This window comes from Poecilia formosa, unplaced genomic scaffold (assembly GCF_000485575.1).
Source record: "Poecilia formosa unplaced genomic scaffold, Poecilia_formosa-5.1.2 Scaffold155, whole genome shotgun sequence".
NCBI lineage: Eukaryota > Metazoa > Chordata > Actinopteri > Cyprinodontiformes > Poeciliidae > Poecilia > Poecilia formosa.
The window spans coordinates 735,644-756,744 of NW_006800094.1; the positions used below are offsets into that span (position 1 = coordinate 735,644).

At 39.1% G+C, this 21,101-nt stretch overlaps 4 protein-coding genes across 7 annotated transcripts; 3 read left to right on the forward strand and 1 right to left on the reverse strand.

Annotated features, from left to right (window-relative positions):
* Window positions 1–662: 662 nt before the first annotated feature.
* On the forward strand, window positions 663–5,462 carry lrrc51 (leucine rich repeat containing 51). 3 transcript variants are annotated; one of them, XM_016677424.1, is made up of 5 exons: window positions 663–741; window positions 868–977; window positions 1,634–1,839; window positions 3,073–3,221; window positions 3,766–5,462. In XM_016677424.1, the coding sequence occupies exons 2-5, from the start codon at window positions 884–886 to the stop codon at window positions 3,899–3,901; spliced, it is 585 nt and encodes a 194-aa protein (XP_016532910.1). In that variant the 5' UTR covers window positions 663–741; window positions 868–883; the 3' UTR covers window positions 3,902–5,462. The 3 variants fall into 3 exon arrangements, with proteins under 3 accessions (XP_016532910.1, XP_007564176.1, XP_016532911.1); XM_007564114.2 differs by having other exon boundaries at window positions 868–947; XM_016677425.1 differs by having other exon boundaries at window positions 690–736.
* An 874-nt stretch (window positions 5,463–6,336) lies between these two features.
* lamtor1 (late endosomal/lysosomal adaptor, MAPK and MTOR activator 1) lies at window positions 6,337–9,688 on the reverse strand. Of its 2 annotated transcripts, none has more exons than XM_007564119.1 (5): window positions 9,449–9,688; window positions 8,318–8,460; window positions 8,118–8,195; window positions 6,921–7,044; window positions 6,337–6,774 (listed from the first exon to the last, which is right to left on the reverse strand). In XM_007564119.1, the coding sequence occupies exons 1-5, from the start codon at window positions 9,488–9,490 to the stop codon at window positions 6,682–6,684; spliced, it is 480 nt and encodes a 159-aa protein (XP_007564181.1). In that variant the 5' UTR covers window positions 9,491–9,688; the 3' UTR covers window positions 6,337–6,681. The 2 variants fall into 2 exon arrangements, with proteins under 2 accessions (XP_007564181.1, XP_007564178.1); XM_007564116.1 differs by having other exon boundaries at window positions 8,318–8,463.
* A 4,332-nt stretch (window positions 9,689–14,020) lies between these two features.
* Window positions 14,021–17,983, forward strand: sfrp2l (secreted frizzled-related protein 2 like). The gene is made up of 3 exons (XM_007564120.2): window positions 14,021–14,849; window positions 15,822–15,902; window positions 16,071–17,983. The coding sequence occupies exons 1-3, from the start codon at window positions 14,324–14,326 to the stop codon at window positions 16,487–16,489; spliced, it is 1,026 nt and encodes a 341-aa protein (XP_007564182.1). The 5' UTR covers window positions 14,021–14,323; the 3' UTR covers window positions 16,490–17,983.
* A 1,746-nt stretch (window positions 17,984–19,729) lies between these two features.
* Window positions 19,730–20,906, forward strand: tomt (transmembrane O-methyltransferase). The gene is made up of 4 exons (XM_007564172.2): window positions 19,730–20,063; window positions 20,162–20,358; window positions 20,444–20,566; window positions 20,641–20,906. Exons 1-4 carry the CDS (start codon window positions 19,751–19,753, stop codon window positions 20,836–20,838), a joined length of 831 nt encoding a protein of 276 aa, XP_007564234.2. The 5' UTR covers window positions 19,730–19,750; the 3' UTR covers window positions 20,839–20,906.
* Window positions 20,907–21,101: the final 195 nt, after the last annotated feature.

Below are 21,101 nucleotides of genomic sequence, written 5' to 3' on the forward strand. Positions count from 1 at the left end.
TCGGGGGGCATGTTGGAAGTGGCAACCCATTACCGCATGTTTGGAAAGGTTTCGCACAAAACAAACCAAATTAAGTTAGTTTCAGTTATAAAAATAGAAATAGTTTTACTTTGTATATATTTCAGCTATTTTTTTACGTCAAAAAGTATGGGTGGATGTGAATATTCTCAATAAAATTTTTCGCGTGGTACTACTCCATTCAGTTTTGACGGTAATATTATCAGCGCTACTTTCGTAATATAAAAAATAGAAATTGTCACAATGACAGCTCAAAAATGCCACTCACAACATGGCGACGACATGGACATATTTAAAAAGGGGGCGTTTTGTCTGCTCTTTCTCGATGGTTTAATCATGCAAAAAAAAGTAATCAAGAGAGGAACACGCACACAAATTTATATTCGACACCGCGATTAAATTCTGTTTTAATCTGACTTTTTTATGTAGTCAAACAAGACTTGGCGCCCGGAAAGTAAAATTTAATAAACTAATAAAAAGTTTGGTAATTTAATATGAGGTTGCACAAGCACATTTTTCTTAATAGGCTCAAATATCATTTCAACCTGTAAAGTCAGCATTCATTTTTTTTTTCATGTGAATGACGTACTAACTAGTTCTCTAGTTATCTTTACTACAAATCCCAGAATGCATGTGTTGGTTGCCTTGGAATCAGATTGTTGTGTGTAAAGACTGCTGCTGCAAAGAAGAGCCCCACCGAAAAATTTGAACATCTATTGTACGGTAATTTTACATCATTGGTTAGTTTGGAATTTATATCACTGATTAACTAATTGTCAAAAATATAAAGACACCTACGCTAAATAATTTCACAAAAATTATCTAGACTTATGTCTCTTAATTCTGCAGGTTGTTGAAAGTGTTCATGGATAAGACTATGTGTGGAGCTCCGGTGGATTTATCTTTCAGAAGTCTCAGCAGATTGACAGGTTTTGATCTTCATCATGGTTTCTCTAAATGTCAGCAGGGCCGAGCTGTCTCTCCTAAATGTTCTACTTTCTGATAATCAGCTTGATTTCTGAGTTTCATTTCTGATTATCTTAATTGAAAATACAAAATGAACAGCAATGTAGGGCCTCAATGCCATTTGACTGAGTTATATTTTTAAAAATGAAAGGACAATGAAGCATATGTGTGTTCTTTAATGAAAATAATTTAAATGTTTATTCATTTATTTTTTTAAATCAGACCCTTTTTATTATCCAATCAATCTCTTCAGTTCCTTAGACTTGTAAGACATACAATGTTTTTTTTATTTGTCATCATGTTTCTGGAACATAACACAATTGGAGTGGTATCCTCAGTGATAGATAGATGAATAAATGAGTCTCAATCAGTCCTTAGACTGCAGTTAATGGGTCTGAGAGTGTCTGCAAAGGGGCAGAAGAGGATGGAAGGTGAGCGAGGTTATGAGTTACATCAGTTGCATTACATAGATGTAGTAAGTAAGTGATGTAGTCAATAATAAAAAATTAACATGTCTGCTTTTGATTTCTATAGTTTTTGGTTGCAAAATAATATTTTCATGACAAAAGTAGTGTGAGAATGTAAAAATAAAAAAAGATAATTAGCCAGTATGTCAAATTCTCTGCCTTTCTTGTATTTTTTGTTTTAGATGCTTGGACAGAGACTCCTCGCAGCAGTCTCCGACCTTTAAAAAAAAATCCAGAAAGCAAATATCTTAGCCGCGCCCTCCGTCTCAGTAACAACAGCATTATGGACCTGTGTGACCTCCATCAGACAGTGAGCCACTTCCTGGCTGAACCCTCAAGTCTCGCCTGGCTGGATCTCTCCTTCAACAAACTCTCTCATATAGACAAGGTGAGTTTCATTTGACCATTTCCAGTGCAGCTACAATGCCTTGCAAAAATATTCATAGGCCTTTTTATCTGTTTTACATCTGCAAATTTAATTAGTTCTCTGGAATTATTGTGACTTTATATGAGAAACCAACACAAAGTGATGCATTATAATTGTGAACGAGAATTCAATTAATACAAGGTTTTCAAAACTCTTTTTAAAAAAATCAGATAAATTTTGATGGCATACATGTGAATTTATCCCTTGCTACTCCGATAAACCTAAATGAAATCCTATGCATTCAATTGTTTTAAGAATGAAGATAAAGAAACACAGCAGAAGATCAGGAACAAAGTTGTAGGTTAAACCGGCTTTGGTCATAAAATATTATCCCAACCTTTCATCATTTCACTGAGCATTTCATAAGTCATTCCAAATCTGGCCCTTTATGGAAGAGGGAGGCAAGAGAAGCAGTTGTTGAAAGAGAACCCTAAGAAGTCATATTTTCTGTCCACAGCTATGTAGAGGACATAGGCAAACACACACGTGGAAGAATACCACAAGATAAGACAAGCTAAACCTTAATGCTGTCATCTATGGAAAATTAGCACTGTACACCCAACCCCCACAGTGAAACATAGTTGTGTCAGTATCATCTGTCTTGAGCAGGGAAAGGGAAGCTGATGAGCGTTAATGTGAGGAAGAACAAAGTCCATGGAGATTGCAAAGACTTGCTACTGGGGAAGAGGCTCGTTTTCCAGCAGGTGACAATCATAAACAGGCGGCTAAAGCTCCAATGAAAGTGACTTATCAATGCACAGTTGCATATTCATGTACCGCATTTGGAATGGCTCTGTCAAAGTCCAAGCCAAATCGCAATTAACAATCTGATGCAATACTTGAAAATGTCTGTTCATATTCTCTCCAGCAGCTGATGAGGCTGAAGCATTTTAAAAAAAGAAAAAGAAAAGAAACGTTCAAAAATGTAACTCTCATCCTTATTCTGATAACAACATATGGACTCAAAAAGACCTGGAGCTCGAATTGCTGTACAAAAATGTTCTTCAAAGTGTTGATTCGGGGAGGCTGAATGCAAATATACACCTGATGATTTTTTTTGTGTGTGTGTGTAAAAGTTCAGAAATTAATGTATCATGCTCCTTCCACTTTATAGTTACGAGCTATTTTATGTTGGCATGTCATAAAATTCCACTCACTGCTTTGTGATAAAGTTTGCGGACAAATATGTTGCAGGTTTTGTGCGAGTTGCATGGACTCCGTGTGTTATATCTTCATGGGAACAATATTTCTACTCTGTCAGAGGTGGACAGGTTGGCTGTGCTCCCCCATCTTCACTCCGTCACTCTACATGGAAACCCTATAGAGACAAACAAGACTTACAGGTAGAGACATTGCTCTAACATACACATCTTACCGAGTTGAGACAATGTTACAGGGAGGTCTTTTACTTGTAACATTTTTTTATATGACTTCAGAAATGCAGTCATCTACTGTTGTCATTTGTTGCTACGTACACAATACATACAGTACAGAGAGTAGGTATGTGCTTTTGGTTGACAAATACAGGGAGAGCAGAAGAGAGGGATTACTCTAGACCTGAATGCTGTGCAGGCACGTATGTGGACAACATTGCAACAGGTGCTTGAACACGGATCAAATTCCTGTCCTGGTCTGCACAGCAACAGCACTTAAACACACACACTCACACAATACACAGTTGAGAAACTATCATGTCTTTTTTTATGTCTGCTGGTTAAAACAGTGATCACTTCTTAAACAGTTCAGTTTTTTTTTTTTACATTTGATTTTCAACACAAAATCCAACACTTGTGAGATTAGCTTTAATGCTTTCAGAGCTGGTACAGCTAGAAACTCTTAAGAAGTAAAAATTGGTGCAATATTCAGTGTGTAGTTTTCTGTGTGCAGGAATCGTGTGATTTCTGCATTGCCACAGTTAAAGACGATGGACTTCAGTGCCGTGACACAGCAGGAGCGAGTCCTGGCAAAGCTGTGGCATCAAAGCAACTCCCGCTGCAGAAGCAGCAGGAAGAGCCTTCACTGAATGCTAGTGTGTGGGAATCACAACTCGATTCAAAAGCTTCACTGCAAGAAAACAGATTTTTAAATATGCACATTTGCCACCAGTATTTGAACTGAAATTAGTGTTGTTATAATTATTTTTTGCAATTTAATGTCACAATTTGATGTTTCTGTGCTGGAAATAGAAAAATAAATAACTGAAATTTAGTTTTTTTGTTGTTTGAGAACATCAGTGAAACCTACTTGTTTCACATTTTAGCCCGTATTAACTAGCAATTTTTCAAATCTAATCATGGCATGGAATATAAGTTTAGAAAATTATGAAGTTTAAGTTCAAGCAACAAAGACTCAAGGTGATCAATCAAACATCTCTGAACTTACAGGTGCATCTCACCTGTAAGTTGAATAATATTGAACAGTTATGTTATGTCAACAATTCAAATGTAAACCTGAAATATTTAATGACTTATTACATACACAGTGTTACATTTTTAAGTGTTTATTTCTAAAAAAAAAAAAAAAAAAATGATTATGGATTACAAGTAATGAAACCCCAACATTCAGTTCCCCACATAATTAAGAGATCATGCAAGACCAATAAAGATATATTACATAAAAATATTATGTCTGACAAAATCATTGGAAAGGCTGCCTGCTTGACAGCAGAGAGTTATTGAGCCTCTCCACAGTGAGGTTGAAACACAAAGAGCTAAGAGTCACCGCAAGTCATTTACAGTCCATGTTCTGGTACAGAACAATCCGGAACATGGACTATGACTTTTGTATTCCTGGTTTTAAACCCCTGCTGCACCAGAGACATCAGAAATATATTGCATGGACTAAGAAGGAAAAGAAGGAAATTTTTGTTTAGTGGACCAGTTTGCTTGACGGACAAGCAAATTCTCCTGATATAAACTCACAAACAATCCATGAGGAATTATCGAAGAGACAGAACTTGGGGTTTTTATTAGCCTTAGGCCATAATCATCAAATTCTAAATCCTAGAAATATATCAATATATGTATACAATGTCATAATTACTTTTTGAATGACAGAAATAAAGTAACATTTCAATGTTATGCTACTATATGAACCTGTAGAAATGTTTGATTCTTGCTGTAAATTATCTGTTAAAACTCTGTAACATCACTAAATAAACTACTTCTCAGAACATGTCACTACAATAAGACACAATTGTTTTCTTGAAACTTTTTAATGAACTGATTAAACCAAAAAAAAAAAAAATATTTTTAACTTTTTGGTACTAGCCTAGGATAGTACAAACATACAGTCTTCCATGTATTATACATTTAAGTAACAGGAAAAAAAATGCCAAGAATTCATTGCATAACAAAAGCTCTAATCAGTTGTGTGGTATAAATAGTCTTGCAGGCTCCCTTTAGCGACTTGAGATCATCTCATGTTGCGCCCTCCCTTAAAGAGCACATGTACAGTTAGAAACAAAAACATAAATAATCGGCAAAAAGTCTGAGGTTATTTAATCTCCTCGGGTATATAGATCAACACTCTTCCATGCTGCAACAAGTTAGTTTCTGATTAATATGAAAACCTCAATCCGGGGGAAAACAAAAAACAGGCTTTAAGTAAAAAGCTAACAATCGCAGACCTGAAAAGCATTTTTGTTTCATAAAAAACTGTCATCCCACAGGGCCTTCATACGATCCACCAGCTACAGATGTAGTCGATCGGAAAATTCTGTACAAAGGTAACGATCTTAGGGCGAGCCTTTGCATCCTCCACAGGCCACTTGCGTCACCCTTGATTTTCTAACCCTGTCGTTTAAAATGTTAAGTTCGTGCCCAATTCATCAGGAGGACAGGATTCTTGAACATCTCCTTCTGTAAACTAGTGCGTTAAGCTCAAACATTTCAGGAGGTCCAACCAGCCCACGCCTCCGCTTGTGTTTAATCCTTATCCTCCGGAAATGAACTGGTTAATCATGATATGGTCAGGTGAAAGACAGATTAAACCATCAGGAGCTGAAATGAAAACTGAAACTAAAGTTGTTTGTTTTTTTTCTTGATTCAGAATGACACCAGATGAGCTGCATGTATTCAGCACTCCTGCTGTTCAATGCAGGGTGAAACAACAGCTTAACTTCTCAGGGGAGAAAGATGCTAATTACTCTTTTCAAGCTGGATTTGACTTTTTTTTTTTTTTTTTTTACTTTTTAGAGAAAACTAACTGAAAAACACTTTAGTTTTAAACTTATATGATGTACAAACATGAAGCCATGTCCCAAGTTCTTTGCAAGTAAAAAACTACGACTGTCATTCACATCCACGGCACTGTAAAAATTCAAAATGTCTCACACAATGTGACTTATTGATCAGGGTGTGAACCATGAGCTGTCTCATCTGATAACATGATGTGACTACAGTGTGCCCATCTGAAAATAAAGTCTAAAGACACGGAAAAGACCCTGAAACCCTAAAATATTATGAATATTGATTTATTTTACATCTTTTGGACAAAGCCTAACGCATGTGTTACACACAGAGGAGGCCTCGCTGATAGTGGATCATCATACACATCGGTCAAGAACTCGAAACCCACCTACATGGCCCATCTGCCAATAACGCTCAAGAATTTTACTAAAAGACAGTTGTTGTTTTCTGGTGGGAGGCGATTCACTTCCTGTCTTCACAAAAGTTCGTGGCAGAGCTACGAAGCAGGACGACCAAAATGCTTTAATTAAATAATGAAAAGGTGGGCTGGAGTACGATGAAGCAGGAGTGGCACAGAGCGAGTGGGGCGGGAGGAACAATATGCATTTGACAGTCAAGGAATGGCAAACTGGACGACCAGTTCCTCTTTAGCATCCACTTTGATTTGAGAGATTGCACTGTAAGCGTAAGCTGCTATCTTGGATACCTGCAAAGAAACATGAAAAGGGAGAATGTATACTGGGTGCAAAATAGAAAAAAATGACGCAAGGAAAAAAAAAAAAAAGGAAAACTAGTGTGTATTTTATTTTGTTTAAAAACCTCTGTTAGCTCTTTTAAAACAACACAGCTTACCTGCTGAACATCCGAGTATGGCACCAGGTCACTTGCAAGCACTTGGTGGGGCTGGCTAGTTAGGGAGGGAAGAGTGAGGGCTTTCTTCTGAGGCAAGCTGGTGCTCAACATGGCCAGTTTTGTACTGAAAGAGGGGGAAAAAAGTTTGTAATTCCTACTGGGTTTAAAAATAAAGACACATTTAGTCTGGAACACATCATCCCTTCTCTATGAAAGGAAGTCTGTGTTTTAAGAACCTACAGTTTTATCTACACCTGTACGTTAAACCATCCAATCACAACAAGATGACACTGCATAAGACTTTCATTCTCAGGGTTCAAGAAGATCTTCTTGAACCATCAGGAGGAGAAAATGCAAGAACATTTTCTCAGGGTTCAACTTTTGCGTGTCAAAATTATTTTTTTTTTCTCTGAATCAAATTTCTCAGTTCTTTTTTTTTTGGCCTCATTTAATCAAATTATGGCAGATATTTCTCAGTGGTCTGGCTTCAAAGTATTAAATTTGCTAAAAGCAGAGACAAACAGATGGAAGAATGGGATAATGCACAAATGGACAGAGAAATTGATCCACAGATGGATAACGTACAGACAAAACAGATTTATCTTGTAAATAATGGAATAAACATTAAATGGTCTGAGCTTATATAGCTTCTTTTCCAGTCATACTGACTCAGAGTGCTTTACACTACAGCCACATTCATCCATGCATACTCAAAAATGGACACACAATTATACACCAAACAAAGGTGTAAAAAAAAAAAAAGTAAAACAAAAAAAAATACTGAAATCCTGATATCTCTATTATTTTTGTGAATCCCTCCATAGCAGTGTTGTATTTTTTTTTTTTAATTACAAGATCATAATTGATCTTGTAGTTGTTTTGTTCTTACAAGTAGGGCTGGACAATGATGTTTGAAAACTCAAAAGAAAAACTGGTGGGACTGTTGAGGTTGAGACAATCAATAAACTAGAAAATATGATTAAATGCCTCTACTTTGTGCAGCTTAGTGATTTAAAAAATTACACTTCTTTATGTAGCTGGTAGCCTGAAGAAGACTCTTTAAAAAAATAGGGTATGTTTCGTTTAGAGCAGTATTTCTTTGTGTGCCTGTGATTTCTCTGGCATGCAGACAGACATACAGTTACCTAAAAGAGAGAAAAAAAAAAATATATATATATATATAAACTTTCAACATACCTGTACTGCCTAGCTTTGTCCATGATTTCATGTTGCTCCATTACAACAGAGTCAGCTGCTGAGACGTCAATTATGTTCCTAAAAGAAAAAGGAAAATTATCTTTTTTTTTTCCCCCCCAACACAAATAAATTGGGTTTCACTGTCAGGAAGTACAAATCACAGTCAGACTTTTCTGGCATTGAACAAAGACGTTACTTACTGCGCAGTCTTTGTCAAGATGGATGTAAGGAGGGCTTGTCCATCTGTCGGTGGAGAGGGGACACCGGGGGTGGGCCACTCTGTCCCATTTGGAGGTTTGCTCACAGGGTTCGGATGGGGGATGAGAGGGTCAGTCTCCTCAGGCTTCTAGAGCAAAGTAAGAAGGGAAGCAAAACAACATTTTGTCTTCTATTTATGTAAAAAAGTGGCTTTTTCACTGGATGCAAAATTAAAGCTGAAGAAAAGTTTGATGCATCAGTCTCTTTAGTTTAACTAGCACCCATACACCAAGCAGCACATGTTGCTACAATCAAGGTTAGGGCTGAAAAATCAATCAATTCTGAAGCAAAAATCTAAGAACCTGCTATGCCTTCATCATGTTTTTATATTTAAAGTACTAAAGAGGTGTTTTATTTTCATGTTAGATTGTATCGTTTGCTAAAGCTTGACTAAAAAAATCCAGTCATAAATCAATCACTGTGCCCTTATTATTCTAATATTTTCACTATGTCACTCAGTTAAATGCCAACATCGATAATGTTTTGGGGAAAGTTGCAGTGTATCTTTACGTCTTGTTTTATGAACTTAGACCCTTCAAGAGAAAACTTCCAGCTCACAGAGGGTTCGTTTCCTTAAACTAAAAACAGCAGAGAATGTTAACAGTCATGTGACACAGCTTACATTCAGATAGTTTCTGTCATATCAAAGATGTTCCTGCTGGTAAACATTTATTGATTATTAAGCCAATATCTAGTAAAGAAATCAGTACTTTTTACATTACGGATACCTATCTGCTCATGAACATCCGTGTTATGTAAGCCATTAATATAGAGAGATTTACTTGCACACAGATATCCAAAAATGTTTACATTTAGTGTTTTATATTGTACCGTTTTAAGTTATATAAACTTTTATGAGCAACTTAGCCTCTGCTGGGCCTGTCCCGCAAGCTTAGCAAGCTAATGCTACTTTCCGGCTTCCCATTATAAACAATCTCAAAGCGACTTCTTCATATCAACACATTGCTCATATTACTCATTAAACATCAATGAAAAAAGTGAAAAAGCGTCGAGTCTTAGTTCTTTCTTAATAAGCAAGAAATCAGTTATCATTTCGGCTAGCAGCTAGCTACCTCTCTGGAGTTGCCGTCCTCGCCACTGTAACAGCAACCCATGGCTGCGTCCGAGGGGTCAAACTACACAACCCCGGCTTCCCTGCTCTCCTTCACAAACGAGCCGTGTGGTTCTTCCGCAACGAACATAAAGCTGCTCGCCTGCCTGCTTTTAATTTACTCCCGGACAAAGGTAAAAAGCTACTGATCACAGCAGCTTTCTCAGACAGGCTATCACATGACAGCAGCTGTGGTGCAACAACAACACAACAACTACTTCCGGTATTTGAGAAGCAGTGACGACCTTAGTCACGTGAAAGTAGAAAATTCAAACAAAGGTGTGGACAGAAGCCATACAGCAGCTACTGTACGGGTTTACCTGTTGCTATGACAAAAAAAATCTATCTATCTATCTATCTATCTATCTATCTATCTATCTATCTATCTATCTATCTATCTTTCTTTCTTTCTTTCTTTCTTTTTTCTTTCTTTCTTTTTTCTTTCTTTCTTTCTTTCTGGACTTCATTGGTTGTTCAAGTAGCCAAGGGCGGTCAGGGAGCAATGAAAATGCCTGGATCTTCCCCTGGGGCTTTAACATGCATAAAGGGAGATCTAGAAGTATAATAATTAATCAGCGCAGCCACAATGGATACAAACCACTATGGTGAAATGTTGTCCCGAGTCCCCATTACAAAATTGTTTCAATTTATTGAGGCTTATTAAACATAAAACTGTAAGTGCTATTTTAACATTGAAACTTTTTTTTGTTTTATTTGGGGATTTCAACTATCATTAACAGCATTCGACCCAGTTTGAATGGTTCCTTAATGCAAAATGCACCAAGCAACAAAGTGCAAGAGTACTGTAGAACAGGACAAGACATGTCGGTAAACGTGACAGCTTCTGTCTGAGAGATGAAAGGGCCTCTTAAAACCCTTGGGGTGAGTAGATGAGGCCCCACATTACCTTGGGCCGGCCCAAAGCCGCTGCAATGCGCATCTCTGGATCTACCTGGAATCTCCCGAGAGACAGCAGGCCCTGCTGAATCTCCCCCCGGTAGCCCCTATACCAGTCCGCCAATGCTTTAGGGACATTTTGATTCATTTAACTGTGGCATGTTTGGCTTTATGCAGCGGTTCTAATTATTGCTACAGTATTTTTCGCTGACGTTTATTCTGTGAACTCTACATGCTCTGGGCCGAATCTTCTTTTAACACTTGAGATTCTGCAATAACTTCAATTTACAGCCGCTCACCTCCAGGCCAGATCCTGTCAGCAGAGGCTTTAACTCGCCTGGTAGTGACGTTGAGGAGAAGCAGAGTGAACAATCACCAGGTGGTACTGGGGCTTTGAGCAGCGTCGCGACTCGCGGTGACAGTCGCAGTACTGTGTCTTATATTAGGATATCTGATATAAAGACAAACATTTTTATATCTGTCGGTGGGACCGACTCGGACTGCCTGTAGCGAACCAGGCATTTATCAGCCTGATTAAGTTAAAGTCAGAAGTTTTCTCTGCAGCTGAATTGTTTCTGTGTTTAGGGGCGAAGGCAGGTTTTTTCCCACTATTTTGAGGACAATTACAAAAATAAATAGAGTAGAAAATAGAACAGCTTTTCTAACTTCATCAGACCTAAGTTTTTATTCACAAACCAGTGTATAAAAAATATTCTTGCCCATAATTTGATAGTTAGAGGGCACAGATCCGCACCCCTCGTCCTGACCATGGACCCGGTGTCTGAACAACATGAAGGCTCTGACAGTCTGAGGGAAGCCAGACTAGTTTATTTTTGTTAAATTATTATATTTAGTTAAATATTATTGCTGAGGGGCGCAAGCAGGCCTCCTGATATAGAAATAAAAAAAACATTGGAAAAAAAATTTTTTGGAAAAAAAAAATTAAAAAGGGCAATAGGGGCATCAAGGATAAAAGGGGCAAGGGCTCAAGCCCCCTTCACCTCCCCACCCCCTTTGAGTGTGCCTCTGTTTATTTATGAGGATGTACAGGTGTTGTCCAAGTGTGCCATTCAAAGTCTCCATTTGGCGTCTCCAAATGGCACACTTGGACAACACCTGATATACAAAGTTCAAATGACTCTAACTCCTCAGTGCTTCAACATACAGTCATCAATGAGGCTCGAATGAAGAAAATGACCAAAGGATTCCTCTGGTAGACACAACATTACTGATAGAGGAAATGACTTAGAATTAAATAAATAAAATAGCATATCGAGGGGTGTTAGCATACAGTCAGACCTCCTCCCCCTTCTTGCAATACACTGTCTGTTTGTCCACCCCCATCCGTCCGACCCCCACCTAACAGTATGCTAAGGAGGCAGGTCCTGACTTTGAGGCAGGTCCTGACATGTAGGCCAGTCCTGACTCAGAGGGAGGTCCTGACTCAGAGGCAGGTCCTCACTCGGAGGCAGGTCTTAACTCGGAGGCAGGTCCTGACCTGGAGGCTGGTCCTGACATGTAGGCCAGTCCTGACTCAGAGGGAGGTCTTGACTTGGAGGCCGGTCCTAACTCGGAGGACGGTCCTGACTCGGGTGCCGGCCCAAACTTGGAGGCAGGTCTTATCTCGAAGGAAGGTCCTGACTTGGAGGCAGGTCCTCAATCAGAGGCAGGTCTTAACTCGGAGGCAGGTCCTGACTCGGAGGCTGGACCTCACACGGAGGCAGGTCTTGATTCAGAGGACGGCCCTGACTTGGAGGCAGGTCCTCACTCAGAGGACAGTCCTGACCCCGAGGCAGGTCCTGACTTGGAGAATGGTCCTCACTCGGAAGACGGTCCTGACTCGGAATATGATTCTGTGTCTGAGGCAGGTCCTGACTAGGAGGCAGGTCCTGACCCGGAGGCATGTCCTGACCTGGAGGCATGTCCTGACCTGGAGGAAGGTCCTGACCTGGAGGCCGGTCATGACTCGGTGGATTGTCCTTACTCAGAGGCCGGTCCTGACTAGGAGGCAGGTCCTGACCCAGAGGCCTGTCCGTACTCAGAGGCCTGTACGTACTCAGGTCCAGACTCAGAAGTCGGTCCCAACTCAGAGGCAGGTCCAGACTCAGAAGTCTGTCCCAACTCAGAGGCAGGTCTGGACTCAGAGGTCAGTCCCAATTCAGAGGCAGGTCCTGACTCCTCTGTATGGCCCAAACTCAGAGGCCAAACTAAGACTGGACAAACCTCAATGTTTGTTCCACTCTTAGAGGGTTCTTGAGTCTGAGCATCATCTGAATTATCTCCACCACAGAAAGCTTGTTGAATCCACTTCCATGCCTTTCTGAGATGATCTTGTGGAAGATTAATTTTCCTAGGACGTGCCAGGGTTCTTTTGAAACATTGTATAACTTTGTAAATAACTATTGGGTTGTCACTATTTATCATCTTAAACACCAATTCTCTAGCTAAATCATCACTGCCTGAGAGAAGTTGAAAGATAACTCCACATAGTTTTCTTTCCATCTTGTCAAAAAAGACAAAATCTACGTTCTTTACTTCTTCCCAGAGTTTAGGAGCAAGCTTTTTCTGGACAGATAAAGTGTGCTTCATTTTGTAAGCGACATATCTAGCTCTATGACTGGACTTATAAATCAATAGCCAAATAATTTTTTCCACCGTATTTCTTTTTTCCTCTTCGGTTCCACGTTTGAAACCCGTCTCTTTCGCGTCCCTCAAAAATCGTTCAGGGTCCATACCTGCCTGAGTATAATCCTCACTCAGGCAGTTTTCATCTGAGTACAAGTCCTCAAGCCCTAGTAATCTTTTAGCTAACATTAACTGCATCCAACAGCATTTGAACTCAGTCGGTTAGTTTGGTTGAAAAACTGTGCAAAGTTCTTTGCGTTTTGCTGGTTTGCTGCCATAATTCTAATATCATTACATTTTATTTTCAGCCCCTTAATTCTATTTACTACTTACATTTCTGACAGCCTATCTCATATAAAAAGCTTGAAAACGTATTATTAGAAAAACAAATAACAGTGAAACTTACAAATGTCCAGAAAGAGAAATAGGAAACACTCCATGAAAGATGTAAACTCTATTATCACTTCAGGTGATAATAGAGTTTGATTTATTGGTTTCATAAGAAATGAATCTATTTTTAATTACATATTTAGATGGTTGATGCAATTGAGACTCTTAAGATTTTTTTAACTGATGACAGTAAAAAAAAACTGTGCAAGTAAGTGTTGACCACATTGCTCTGGACAGATGAGACAAAGTTGACCTTTTTTAGCTACATGCAAAAGACACGATGTTAAAATACATTCTACATCTCTACTCCCTCCCCAAGACTTTATCCACATGGTAAACAGTGATAGTGTCATGCTATGAAAATGCTTGTCAGCAGAAATAGGAAAGATGCATTGACCCCAGTTGACGTAAATCCAGAGTATTTCTGGTAGAAAACCTAGAAGCTCCAAAAAAACCTGAGATTGGGGAAGAGGTTCACCTACCAGTAGGATCACAACTCTATACATGAACAGCTCCTGTAGATCAAAGCAAATTGCCCAGTTTTTATATAAAATTTATCTGTAAAAGATATTGGAAACCACATATTTATATTGTTTTAAAAATCTGCTCTATCACTTGAAATCCCATTTAAGTTTGTAACTGCAACATGACCAAACGTGAAATAAGATAAGGTTTAGGAATATTCCCAAGGCACAGTATTTGTAGCATTTATAATGAGTGTGATGTGCTTAGTGTTTACTGATCCAGTAGAACTGGTCCTGTTAAGTTTGAGTCAGTTAGTCTGATGGGGTGGGATGAGGACTGGGAGGCGCCTGCCCTCTAATTACCCCCTGTTTCTACCAAACACCTCTTTGTTTACACCCTAAGGAGAGTCAAGTCCAGGCAGTGCTGCTAGCTGCGAACATTTCACTAAACTACCAGAGCCATGTCTGTTTTTGTGCTCAGCTCTCTCATGCTCTTCAGTGTAGTTTATGCCTCCGACCCTGCGGATCCAGTTCTGCTCGGACCTCCAACCATCGGGTTCAGCTCTTCGGTCCGCTCGGTTTGTAAGCCTATCCCCAGCACATTGTCTCTGTGCCAAGGCATCGGCTACCGGCGTATGTGGATCCCCAACCTGCTCGGCCACGACTCCCTGAAAGAGGCCCAGCAGCAGTCGGCCGCCTGGCTGCCGCTCATCTCCAAGCTGTGCCACCAGGACACCAAGAAGTTCCTGTGCTCGCTGTTCGCCCCGGTGTGCTTGCCGGAGCTCGGCGGGCCCGTGAGCCCCTGCAGGAGCCTGTGCGAGGCCGTGCGGGACGGCTGCGTGCCCGTGATGAGCGCCTTCGGGTTCCCCTGGCCCGAGATGTTTAATTGCTCTCGGTTCCCGAGCGGGACCGAGCTCTGTATCCCAGCAACCGGACAGCTGGAGGAGCGGACGGAAGAGGAGGTCAGGCGCGAGGAGGAGCTGAAAGGTACAGCGTCTTTAGCATATTCCTACTTTTAACTATAACTCTAATTCAAACAACACATCACACAGTTTGAGTTTTCACGGCACCGTTCTGTAGACTTTATTTGTTTACTGGCTGCATTTCATTTTAATGCAAATTTAGCCCAAGTCAGTGGTTCCCAATATCAGGTTCGGGTCCCCACTGGGTGTCGCGATTAAACAAATGTGGGGCCTTAACATCTTTCTTACAAGCCAACCTAACAGATATAGTCATAAATGAACGACATTTTCCTTGTTATTATGTTAATAGTGATTAATTGATACTGCTGTTTCCATTTGGGGTTTCTTCGGTCAGGTTGAGATGTTTGGCTGAAATTTACATACTAAACAAGCCCTGACAACGACTGTGATCATTGTAATCCGTACAGATGGTAGGCATTAACGATAAGTCAAGTCAAACCTCTGGATAATTATGTCTCTTTACTGAAGTGGCTGTGTTGCACAGGTCTGTGTGGATTCTGGAAAAAAAGTTGAGATTTCTGATCGCTGTGACGTAATTTATATCTTGCTTTTTACTCAATATTAATTAGACAGCTTACTTCTTATATTTATAGAAAATTGGCCATTAGCAGTTTGGGTATATTTTTGAGTGGTTGAGTGTCTACAACCTCTCATTTCAATAGGAGAAGCTAAAAAGGACTAAAATAAGTTACTTGAAATTCCATCCAAAATGTTATAACATGAAGATTTTATATTTGTTTTTCTTTGATTTTTTTTCTTTACTTTTTATTTAACTACACGTTTTTACATAGAGTTTTTCTTGTAGTTGTATTTTTTTGTCTTTATGTTCTTTCATGTCATTTTGTTTCTTTGCCTGTTTTATTGATGTGACCACTGAATTTATTGCTCTGGAGATGAAGTCTGTTTTCATCCTCTGTTCTCTGCCCCCACTGCAGACAGCCAGAATTACAATCCTGTTTCTCTTTCCCTTCCACAGGGAGTATCATCTGTGATGCCTGCTCTCTGACTGCTGAAGGAGAGTCTGACATCCAGGAAAACTTCTGCCACAGTCCATACGGTGAGGAACCAACGTAGCCTTTCAGAACATTCCTCTCCTTTTTTATCCAGGAAGACTTGAATTGTTTAATGTGATGTTTTTGCATAGACATTATACATTTTTAGATCAGAAAGTTGTCTGAAGTGACATTTTAGAAACAGCATTAAAATCTCTCCTTCTACGTCACAGCTTTAAAGATGCGTCTGGACAGTGTCTCAACAGTAGGAGGCGACCGTCAGCTGGTGCCTGTGGCCCGCAGCCGCATCCTGAGGTGGGCAGGGGGAGGTGCAGAGAGGGCGCAGGAGTTTGGAGGCGCAATGACCCACAGGGCTCTGTGGCTGCAGGAAGGAGGCAGCTGCACTTGTCCCGACTTAGACTTGGTAGAGACAAACAACAAGCAAGAGCAAAATGAGGAGCCGGTTGACAAGAAAAAGGCAAAGAGAGGAGGAAGGCTAGAGAACAGACCCCAACATGGATGGTTCCTGGCCCTAGCTCAGGCGGAAGAAGGAAGACTCATTTTGACTCGACTCGTTAAGTGGACCCGAAAGGACAAAGAGCTAAAGAAGTTCATCAGAAGTCTTCTGAAGAAGCCTTGTCCAGAGCTGTAAACAAGTAGCCGTTTCAGTTCGCTACAGAATGGAGCCGGTATGCTATTAGCAGTAACATTTTATATTTATTTGCCTAAATCTAACAGACACAACCATTCCTAAATACTACAGCTGAGAAAAAGAGAGACAACATCACAAAAATATTCACCCTTAAAGACTGAGTAGATACTCCCACCTGGCATAAATTGTATGACACCCTTAAAATTTTGTGATTTAACTGCTAGGGATTATTAAAATTGTAAATATTCAGAATTGGATTTGTATTCTGATGAAGTTAGAATTTAACCCATTTTCCATTACAGCGGACATCATGCATTAGTAGTCTTTTAATTGATTTTGAGAATATTCCAACTGGAGTAATTGTTTCTATAGTAAAAGCTTATTTTGACGATAACCCATAGTTTTTTGTGAATAAAGCAATTTATTTTATTAATTAGTTTGCTTTTTTTTTGCATTACCACATCTTTTTCTAACAAGGTAGGCATATTTACATGACAAAAAGACTTAGAGGAAGCGAAGTATATCTAATATCTAAGTTGAATAGGTTTGGTGCAAGAAATAAATGTAGTAACAATGAATCTAAGGATGGGCAGTAAGGATGCTGAAGTAGTTTAAGTAGCTGATGATGCTGAGGATGCACTAGCTGACAACTCAAGGACAAAAGTAAAAAAACTTTAGACATCAGAAAGCATAAAAAAAATACCTTCAGTGTGGGAAGCTTGTTTTTGTGTTTGTACTGACAAATGTGTCCATTTCCTATTCCATTTAGTGCAATAAGCAAAACATCTGCTGGTTTTGTTAGAAAAGTTAATTATTGAAAAGGCATAGCTCAACAGGGGACCTGGGGAGGATCTGAAGAGTTAAGGCAAGAAACTAAATGGCTGAGGGGACAGAAGCATCAACAGAGGAGAACATTTTTTTATGACACTGAACAACATTAGAAAATTGTAAACTATGAGGCCGCTTTTATCCTTTTCACCGTGTGAAATGGTATTAGCTCTTTTTCACATACACATTTCCAGTTCTAAATGCATGTTTCCCATGTTTTGAAAGTATGAAATAATAATAAAAAATATATATATCTGGCGTTATCAGTTTTCAGTTCAAGTTGTCCACAGCCTGATTGTTACACAATTCAGACTTGCAAGATGCTACTTTATTTGATTTGTTATGTTTTAGAAAACCTTTCAACTCTGAAGAATGAGACATAGAGCTGTATTCTGATTGTTGGCAGTTTCAACTATTTGTGGTGAAGTTGCACAGGCAGTGATGGTGATGCAACGTTTGGAAAGTTACTATTTCACATCAAGTGTAGCCTTTCAACGACAATGTTTGTGGAGTTTTACTTGCATGCAGAAAGAAAATATCCACATCATAAAGAAATTCTCAAGTCATATTAATTAACTTTTTTCATCCAATTTGTATGTATCTCACATAGTTTTGCTATGTTTGAATATTCCCCTCTGTATTTAATTAAACCCCATCAGTGTATTATTACATTTTGTGTTATAGTTTTGCATGAATTTTCTGCTCATTCTTTTCTTTATCTTTCCACCATGACTCAGTGAAGACAGAAATTGGACTCCACAGAAACACACCTGTTGATGTTAACTTGATATATCGGTTTCATGCCGCCTCCATCAGTATCACTGTCTGCTCCTACACATATAATTTGCTCAGGTTTAGATATCGGCAGATGGGGATCTAACACGTCTCATTATAAAAGCAGACAAACCGATGTTTCAACTTTACGTTACCTTAATTAAAACAACTGCCAATAATCACGGTGTACATGCTGTCAGTCACGTGATGCATAAATTATTCAAACTGCAGAGTGTCCGAGCTTCTCAGATACAGGTGCATTCCTCTCCTGCTCAGCTGGTCTGCTTCTTTTCACTTCTGTTTAGTGAAGAGTCACTGTTCTTTAGAAAACAGGTAAGTTTTTCTTACTATTTTCATTTGAACATTTGTTATTTGCGTACGATCCACAGCAGAGAGCTTGTGGATGCAGTTTGAGAATGGTGGAGCATTTTATTCTCATAGACTTAAGAATGAAAACGTACGATAAATTGTCTCAAAAGTTTATAGAGCTTTGTACATGAAGCCGCCAATCTCAGAAAAGGCAAGTAAATGGAAAGTATTTCAACATAATTGTTAATTCAAATTAATAGTTCTGTCATTTAAAGACTGCAATAAGTTTAGACAAATCATCTTGCTTCTGTAAAATGAATATATAGTGGAAATAATTGCTTTAGTGGCTCAAAATAACAGATAGATTCATAGAACAGTAAGTCATTGTTGTGTAATTTGCACACATAAGAAAGTTGATACAGAAGCATCCTTCCGTGATACTTTATACATTTTTAATATTGTTAAGCTAAGTATAAAGTAACTTGCCAAAAATATAGTAGTTTCAAAACAAAAATCAATTAATGAGCCAATAATAATAACTATAGAGTTTTTTTGTAGTGATATAGGTATGGTAATATTACTGGAGCTGATATAAAAAGGACTACATTTTTTTTAAGTAGACAATTTGTAATTAAAGCTGTTGGAACATTTTGCTAATCCAAATTGTGACCATGGAGTTTAATATTTATTTATGAAGAATAAATATGTAGCGCTATCTCCAAATGCTATTGGTTGTAATCGTATTTTTTGTAATAGCTCTTACAACAGATAACTGTTCAATATGTACAAATGATCGTAGTGTTATTTACACAGCTGCCTTGAAGCAAGTTTGCATGTTGTCTGTGTAGAGTCTGTCATTTCCACTCAGGTCACAGGTCATTCCTATTATATTCAAAATGGTGGCAATACAAAAGTTACGCTCTTTTCTACAAGGAACAAAATAACAAATGGGTCATGTATTTTGATTCCCAAAGTTTTGGTTGGACCTCTCCTTATTTAGAAACTCAGTATTCGGTAACACTTTATTTGAAGGGGGGTGAATAAGACTGACATGACACCTGTCATGAACATGAATAAGCCTTCATGAATATTTATGACTGTTGTCATAAAGCGTCATTCAGTAAATTATGACACTTTTAATACAAAGCTGACATTATTCAAAATGTCTTTGATATGACAACTTGACATTAACCAATAAATCATTACTGTTTAAACTTTACCTTTAATAAAATAAAGTTACCTAATTTTTAAAGTGCAATCAGTAATACTTTTATAACAAATTCATATCAGAGTTGATATAGAGTCCAGTCCAAGAGTTGAAGACCGCTGTCAAAGAATAAATGAGATTGCATGACACTTCTAATAAAATGTATGCATCTCCCGTTTTCCTTCTCTTCAAGGATGGTGTCCCCTGCTATTGCTTTGGCTTTTCTTCCCCTTCTGCTGACACTGATAATCAGGTACCGCTACTACTTTGTGCTGTTCTACCGGGCGGTTCTGGTTAGGATTTGGAAGGACTGTGTAACCGGTTTGAGCCGAGAAGAGCGTGCATTCCAGTACGTTCTGACTAACTCCACACCTGGGGACCCAGACAGCATCCTGGACGCCTTCGATTACTGGAGCAGCAAAGTGGAGTTCATCAGCAACATTGGGCCTAAAAAAGGCAGGGAATCCGTTTACTTCAGTGTGCATGAAGTGTTGATGTGAAGAACATTCTGAGTTCATACCTGCTAGAGCTTGTGAGTGTTTTTTGTTGTTTAGGTAAGATTCTGGACCGCCTTCTGATGGAGCAAAGCCCTTTAACAGTGCTGGAACTGGGAGCTCATTGTGGATACAGCACCGTGAGAATCGCCCGGGCTCTTCCTCTTGGGGCCCGACTCTACAGCATAGAGATGGATCAAGGGAACGCAGCCATTGCTGAGAAAATCATCCGTCTGGCAGGATTTGACGATGACACGGTGAGACAGCAGGAAATGGCCAGCTACTCGTGAAATCCCCCTTAATGCAAACTTTTTGCTCTGTGTCATCTATTTGCATCTTCAGGTGGAGCTCATTGTGAATCCATCTGATGAAGTAATACCTCGGCTGCGGTCCGACTACAACCTGGAGAGGCTGGATTTTGTCTTCATGGACCACTGGAAGAAATGCTACCTGCCTGACCTACAGGTAGTAGATTAATAAATAAACAGCTAGTAGATTAATAAAGAAACATTAACATTGTTCCATTCTGTTTGTTTCAGTTACTGGAGGGATATGGTCTGCTGGGAAAAGGGTCTATGATTGTGGCTGACAATGTGCTGTTTCCCGGGGCTCCAAAGTTTCTCCGATACCTCCGGAAATGCGGCTTGTATGAGTGGAAGATCCACCGAGCCACGCTGGAGTACAGCAAGGGCATCAGGGATGGGATGGCTGAGCTGATCTACCAGGGAATTAAATAAAATTTACTTTACTGTTGGAATACATGTTAATAATGACAGAGAATAATTTTATAGCAATTTTGTTAAGAAAACTGACAAAGTAAAAATGATCTGATTTATGACTGATTATGTTATTGGGATTGTGCGTGACAGACAAAGTAGCAACTGATGGGGGAAAAAAAGTGATTAGTGGTTCTAAAACGCTTTAAAAATGTTATCTCAAAATTGAGTTGTGCCTTTGCAGTCAGCCATGTTTGCTCTCATACTTTGAAATAAAATCCAGT